Below are 8,311 nucleotides of genomic sequence, written 5' to 3' on the forward strand. Positions count from 1 at the left end.
ATGTGTGCATGTGTGTGAGCATTTGGGGTGAGGGTGCAGTAAATTAATCAAATTATATTATGATGTATGTTACATGTTTTCTAAATAGTTAAAAGAGTTAAAAGGGTTTTATGCGTACATCTATCAATGGCCTAATTATGACCTGTCACTGACCACTTCACCTCTCTGTCTACGCACACACACACACTGGGTTGCAGAAGTCCCAGCCCATCCTTGACCTCACACCTTGCGTATCTGTGACTCGAGGAACGAGCCTCATGTTCCCACTTGCTAACGAGGATTAGCCATTAGCTCGTCTCGCTAACGGACTCGGCTGCTGAAGAGGCTTTGTGAAACACAAGGCCGGCCCGAAACCCAACACCGAGTCTGCGCGGACCGCCATATGGCGCCTATTGAGTGACACTGAAAAATTCAGGAGTCCTCACCGCCCCCTGGTTCAGATCTGTACGGCAAAGCCATGTTAGATTCTTCGCGCTAGCTCAAGTGTCACATGCATTACAGTACCCCGCCCCCCCACATCCCCCCAACCCACACACACACACACACACACACACACACACACACACACACATTCTATTATCTATGGTACCACACTGGCCTACTGTGGTGTAGGTGTGACCCATATCACCAGTGAAGGTGAGGGCTTATAGGTCAACTTGATATGTTGGATGAGATGATGTCACTGGTCTAGCTGACTAACTGTCTAGTCCTTGGAGAGTGTAAGTTGGTGTAAAACATCTCTAGAACTAAAAGGCATGCAATACCATTTAGTTCTAGAGGAAGCAGAGAGATATATATGTGAATAGCCATACATATTCTCCCCATATTGTCCCCTTGGTTCTACATGCGTTCAGAGTACTTCTGAGATTCAGCTTCAAAGTTTTAGAATTCCATAGAGCCATACTGAGATGTGGAACAAGCCTCATTAGATGTAATGTCCGAAAATGCAAACAACTTCAAGAAACACCTCAACTTGTCATGGATTAAAAATATGTCAATATGCACATTTTGACACTCACACACACACAGACACACAGACACACAGACACACTCACACACACACACATTCTCTCCATCTCTCTCTCTATTTTCTCACACACTCTCTCTTCCTCTTTTCTCCACAGATCTCTCCTCCTCTCTGTTCCGTCCCGTCGCGTGGAGATGACTGACCCGGGCCCCAGCTGGTGGAAGCTGACCTTCTTGAGGAAAAAGAAGTCCGAGCCCAAAGTGCTGTACGAGATCCCTGCCGAGTACGGCAGCAACACAGGAAACGGGCCCGAGGGCGAACTGCCCGACGACAGCCAGTTCAACGCCCGTCTCGAGAAGATCGTGGACAAGTCGGCCACCAAGGGCCGCCACGTGAAGGTGTCTCACTCCGGCCGGTTCAAGGAGAAGAAGAGGATCCGCTCCACGCTGGCCGAGAACCCAGAACTGTTCCCCGCCACTCAAGCCAGCGATGAGAACCAGCAGAGATCCCAATAAAGGGAGATACTAGTCATGTCCGCAAAACAACTCAGACAGGATAACTAAGCAGACACATCAAACAGACCTCCTCTACAAACACACACACACACACACACACACACACACACACACACACACACACACACACAGTCATTATAGAACATACGGCATACACATGCACATACGATAAAGACATGTGAGAATGTATTATTATATATATATGAAAAGCCTGACACAATTCACAATTTAGATCCATTGAGGCCAAATTCCAGTGCATACCAAAGACAGTGTGTGAGAAGTCTGATGCCGAATTCAACAGTCACGATGGATCTAATATCCCACTAAACAGATTAAAACTAGCATACACACACACACACACACACACACACACACACACACACACCCACACACACACACTAATTCATATAGTGTAGTGTGGAGGTTAGGTTCCATACATAATCAATGTCCATCTGAAAGAAGCGCTATCCGATTCTCAGAGGGCAACCCATGGTCCACTATAAACCACATAAACAGTTAAATAATTAATACGTATAGTCAGTGCAAGCATGTAGTGTTTCAACCAATCACAAGGCGGGACATTTCCACTTACTCAGGCTTACTGTCAGCCATATGCACCTGATTTTTGTGCTTTTGTACAAAGTAAATAGTTTACATATAAAGTCAATAGTTTCCACTTACAATCAGCATGAACAACTTTGATAGTTTCTGTTGGACTATGATTGGTTAGACTGCCTCTATGGCAGACATGACCCTTTATGGTTGAATCATACTGGTGCTCAGATAAAGGGATTGTAAACAGATAAACAAATAAACAGATAAACAGATAAAACATGTAATAAAATAAAAAGAGAAATATCTGTTTTATTATGAATTTTATTTGGTATGTCAGGGATTTTTTTTAAACATGTCATCATATTTTGAAGATCATTCGGACAATAACAATGTAAAACCCCACCTACTCCAGTGATTCTATTTTTATCCTCTTATTTTTGTGTTTGTTATGTACAAAATAAATGTTCAAGACCATTTAGAGGAAAGCTTTTAAGAGTGGCGCTAACAGTAGTCAATCAAGCTTTATATTGAATTGTTATACTGACGACAAAGTTTTCCTTTTGAAAGAAATTTTTAAAATGTGTTATTTTATGTGACTGTACATTTTGGTTAATTTTGTAAAATATGAAAGAAAATGAAGATTTTGTTTTTGATATGTCAGAAAATAAACATATTTGAATCATTCACTTAGTCCTTTTCCAATTCATATTATAAACAACATCTGAATTACCTCCAGGTAGTAGGGGTGTGCATTGGCACTGCCCTCACGATTCGATTCGATTACGATTCACCAGGTAACGATTCGATTCAATTCGATTCTACGATGCATTGCGATGCATCAAAATTCTACTGCACACAACAAGGCAAAAAAATTATGAATAACAAAACGCATATGTGGCCGCCATGTTGAATCTGTGGTGCACTGCCACAAATTAGTATGTGTGGGGAAACACTGTACAGGCGGCGCATGTCATTGCAACATTGCTCTGGAAATGCCACCGGAATTAATTGAAACGTCAACTTTATTGTACTCGAGGCCAGAAAATAAATAATGACATAATCGATTATGGCACGTTGCCGCATCGATGCTGAATCGTGCATGCCCCGCATTGCGATGCATCGCCGAATCGATTATTGTTGACACCCCTACCAGGTAGCCTGCAGTACATTGGTGTTGGTGTTCTTTCTTCTGTCTGTGATTTTTTCCAGCACAGTCCACTCTCAGTGCTACACAGCAACATAATATAGCATATCATGCACTACTATGGGTGAGAAAACTCCAGCTTCAGAGAGTAAAAGTCTAATCATGTATTGGTTCTACCTGTGCATTTAACACAGGTGATCTCATCAATTAGCTGCTCTACTGACAGGATCTACTGTATCTGGTTAGTGGATACAAACCGGGACGTCTTCTCATATTGAAAAGCTCAAGCCTCTGGCACTTGTAATACATACTTTCTGGCCAAAGCCCAACAAAAACTAAATGGATAAGCTACTTCTCATTCAGTTGACCTCATTTGATCATGATATACTGTAAAAATAATATCTGAAATGCAGATCCAGGTACTACATACCGTAATTTCCCAACTATTAGTTGCGGTTTACACATTGATTTTGCAACATTAATGGGGCTAATACTTTGGGGGGCAATTAATATGGTATATAATGTGTTTTTTTTTTTTTTTAACTTTCACAAAACACTGTCCTGCGGTTTACACACAATGTGGCCAGAGACAAGGTTCTTAAGGATCTTTGATGTGGCTAAGGAGAAGCCAAAGGCTTTTGCCATTTCATCGTCAGAATCATTATACCTATCAGAACCTAATTCAGATGCTCCAATTCATTTGCTACTGCAAGCCTTTCACTGATTTCTCACAGCACAGCTGAGGAGACACAAGCTGGTGTGTTACTATATTCTAAACAAAATGTTGTCCTCCTGATAGTATGTCACCTAAGCTAAGCACCTAAGCATGCTGACATGTTTACAAGAACTTGTGAGAAGTGACCAACCTTTATGGCCGTCAGTCTTTACCCAATTACCAACAGAAAAACATAAGATTAATTTACCACCTCTAGTGTTTTACTGCCACCTGTTGGACACTCATTGTACTACCATGAAGAAGAAGTAGTATATACCCTGCTATTACATGCTATTACCAGAGGAGGGCAGTTGTCTCCCACTCCACACTCTGTCTTCACAAAACTCACCATTTGTGGCTGAACTGCATTCTAAATAGCTGAGGGGAGGAAGTCAAGACTTGAGGTATGTAGCTGTTAAAAGGTTTACGTGCTCAGAGCCACAGGCATCTTCACCCTGAGGTAAAATTGTCAAAGTATATAAGTGCAGTCAAGTCAAGCCCTTCTGTCCCTTCATTATAGAGGTAACAGAAGACAGGTGAGACTGGGACTGGACTGAACAAGCGTACACAGGCATTACTGCATTTTCTTCCAACAGTAAGTACTGCAAGCATCATGTGTCAAATAGTCACCTCTAACCTCAGGTGAGGGGAACGGTCTTGACCTCTGGAGTGAACTTGCACGTGTTGAACTTTACCATTTGGGACCTACCATTACTGCTATGATCAGAATGTGTGTAATGGTCACACAGCTTTGCCTGTGCCTTAGCAGCTTTGCTGGATTACTTTTGAGAACTGATATAGGCCGTGATAACTTTGCTAAATTTTAGCAAAGTTAAGTTATACTTATACATACACGCTGACAAATGTAAACTCCAAGCTTTTGTGTACATGCAAACATAACTAATGTAAACTTCCCAGAGTGTATGCTAAATTCAAGACTGAGTCAATATATTCCAACAGTCTCACAAATGTTGCTATTGGACTTTATCATTTGCATTTCTGAGGTTGTAAAGATCACTCAAGATCAAGATTAAACACTCAGCACGCACACAGCACACATAGGGGCTTTCAGAGCATCTGAGTACACAGAGAAGGAGCATGAATCATGATGTGGTAATGTGCCTTCATGTTGCCATCATAACCAAGCATACCTGAGCATGGCCATCATCATGATCCAGCATTCCTCTGATGCCAACCTCAGTGACTGTGATGAGGGAGGTCCTGCTGGGAGATACAGATGCAGCAGCAGGTGGATATCTACAACAGGAAATAGAAACACAATACAAATACCTTAATTGGCATTGTGGACGTGCTACAAGACACTGTATGGTCATGTACTAAAAACACTGTGATGTGCTATGTTACAGAGTGTCTGAATTATTATTAAGACTCATTTTCTAATAACTAGGCCCAGTCACTGTGTGTGTGTGTGTGTGTGTGTGTGTGTGTGTGTGTGTGTGTGTGTGTGTGCATGGGTGGGTGCATGTGCGTGCGTGCATGTGCATGTGCATGTGCATGTGCACATACATCTGTCAGGAACTGTGTTATTATGTAATTCACATTTAGCTTAACATAGTAGTGTAGTGTAGTGTAGTGTAGTGTAGTATAGTATAGTATAGTATAGTATAGTATAGTATAGTATAGTGTAGTGTAGTGTAGTGTAGTGTAGTGTAGTGTAGTGTAGTGTAGTATAGTATAGTATAGTATAGTGTAGTGTAGTGTAGTGTAGTGTAGTGTAGTGTAGTGTAGTGTAGTGTTGTGTAACATACAACAATTTTCTGAACTGACCATTTACAAAAGAAACTCTAATGTTTCCCAGTGCAGAGACAAACAAGAGTATTTCAACAGCAGATACCATAGATAGTCTCGAGCAGATGTCAAGCTTTATTGGTCAATCTGTAGGACAATCAAGCCCTATTGGTCAATCTGTAGGACAATCAAGCCAAGGTCAGAGTGGGGGGTTATGCAGATTCACAAGGTCATGGCAGGGAGGGGTGAAAAGCAGTGATCAGTAATTAAGGATCTTCGGTCGTAATGGACTTTCACTAACCTTTGATCCCTCATTTCTCTACTCTCTATCTATCCTGTCTTCAGTGTGTTTTGTCTCCGAGTTTCACTGAATCTGAATAAGTGAATCAGGTTTTTCCACGACACTATGATGACATGAACTTGAGGCATTTGACAGCTGACAGCTATGGGCTGGGAACACAACCAGTTATTTAAAACACTGTTGCACAAAAGCTCCCGGGCTTCTTGAGAATACTACAGTATATGTAACATGTTACATAAGAGAAAGAAGAAAAGGCAGGTGTTACTGTCCTCTTCCCTGGCTTCCCACCATGACGGCCTCCAATCAGCCAAATAGTGTTTGGCAGCTCGACACCACTGCTGTCATGCAAAATGACTGTTCTGCCACACATGCAACATGAGCATGTCTGAAGCCGATGCATCCACCAAGACTCATTTGTGAAAGGAACATCTTAAGATGTTGACCATTGGGGAGAACAAATATTTGATGCATTGATTCTTTCACCTTTTTGATAAAGTTGCGGTTATTGTTTCACAAATTTATATAGCCTACAGATTATTTTTACACCAAGAGAGAACCAAAACTGAGAAGGACCTCTCCAATAGGGAGAGAGGTTGAATTACTTTGTAACATACAAAATTAGATGGTTATACATTTGAAATATAATGTTTGTGAAACACTTTCAGAAAATCTTGACAGTCGACAGTGATTTAATTTACAAAATGTTATGTCTTGATTACAGATTCAGAGCTTTCATTCTCAGATTCTAGGTTTTGATTCTTAATATACTAGGCATAAAATGTACACCAAACAGGCTACTACAAACACACAAATTAAAGCAGGAGGAACTAGGAGTTTTGGTCAGACACTACCAAGATAACAGCTACATCGTGTAATGGAACTGGCAAGCTATGTAAAAGGAATGTAAAAACCTTGTAAACACCACCAAACTTGTGTGTTTTTTCGAGATTGACAATGTTGGGCTGTTAATATTGTTGTTACATTTTCGCAGGGTGTTCCAACTACGTAGTGGAAAAGACGTGTGTGTTCATCTATCTTAGTGGTGATAGTGTTGTGGCTAAGGAGCTGCTTGCAGTAGCAGTGTCCACCGCTGAGCCCTTCAGCAAGGCACTTAACCCACAGTTTCTCTAGTGAGAATGGTTATTGCAATAACTGTCAATCGTTTGGTATAAGTATAGGTATCTATCCCTCACATCACCATATACTGATAATAAAACTAGATTCTTGTAGAAACATATTTAAGAGAATGGCAAGTTCTTGCATAGTGTTGCCTTTCGGGCATTAGGGTACTTACAGCTACACTGTAAAATCAGTCTATTTACAATATAGCCAGTACCTGATACCACAATATAGTATATCCATCCTGAAACACTTCCCTAATCAGAATGTGTCTCATCATTTGTTGGAAATACTTGAGATCATTTGTTCATATTGCTGTTAATATCATTATTAAGTGGAATATTCCTATGCCATATACTACTATACATTGCTGTCCTTATATGGAAAAAGATACAAGATGTGCATCTCTGTGTCCATTCTTTCTACCAGTCTCTGTATGGGCTACCTGGCATACCAGAGAACTGAGTCAGCTCAGAACACAACCAGGGGGTTGTTCTCATGCTGACAAGCCCAAAGATGATGATGTGCTTGAATTCAAAATATTCCTCCTATGCAATCTCATCTGTAATTGAATACAAACTGTTGCCAATGCAAATATGCCTTGAATGGTTTAGCGTTCACACCTTCCTCTAGTTAATCATAATTTGCAACCATATTAATGGCTTGATACTTCCAAAGGAAGCTAAGAAAAAAAGTGTACTTGCCATTATTGACAGCAAGTTGCCGGCACACAACAATTCTGTTGTTGTGAAACACCAATGAATAATTCACTGGTTAATAAGTGCATAATTCCAGCACTAACATACAGTATATCTGAGAGTACTGTACAAAACCTTCTCTCTACAAAACTTTAACAAAAATGTCATTCATTAAAGCAACACTAAAGAGTTTTTCGTACCTTAAAATAATGTTTCGTAACAGGGTGAACGGCACTTCTATTTTCACTTTGCGGCCCTCTATCGGCTATGACCGCACTATGTAACTTTACGAGGTGGGGTAGTGTATCTGTAGTTCGATGAAATGAGACATCAGAAACAACAAATTTGACTTGCTTCGATGTCGCAATACAACATACTTTCATAAAATCATGCAACATATTCTACCTTGTCTGTTATTTGCTGGATAAACAAATAGTGTGTGTGCGACAGAGGAAAAGTGCTTTAGTGTTGCTTTAACTATATATAATTTAAAGTAACAAAAATGGGAATCTTAAAAAGTATAAATGCACAGTGACAAGTCAGAAAAA

At 40.5% G+C, this 8,311-nt stretch overlaps 1 protein-coding gene across 1 annotated transcript in view; it reads left to right on the plus strand.

The window, feature by feature from the left end:
• The window catches only part of prr15la (proline rich 15 like a), a 7,926-nt gene extending 5,206 nt beyond the window's left edge, over nt 1–2,720 (plus strand). Inside the window, exon 2 of the mRNA XM_062532803.1 lies at nt 1,125–2,720. Coding sequence (XP_062388787.1) covers nt 1,162–1,482 — 321 coding nt within the window. The 5' untranslated portion in view covers nt 1,125–1,161 and the 3' untranslated portion in view covers nt 1,483–2,720. The remainder of the gene's footprint in view (nt 1–1,124) is intronic.
• Nucleotides 2,721–8,311: the final 5,591 nt, after the last annotated feature.

This window comes from Sardina pilchardus, chromosome 3, assembly GCF_963854185.1.
Source record: "Sardina pilchardus chromosome 3, fSarPil1.1, whole genome shotgun sequence".
NCBI lineage: Eukaryota > Metazoa > Chordata > Actinopteri > Clupeiformes > Clupeidae > Sardina > Sardina pilchardus.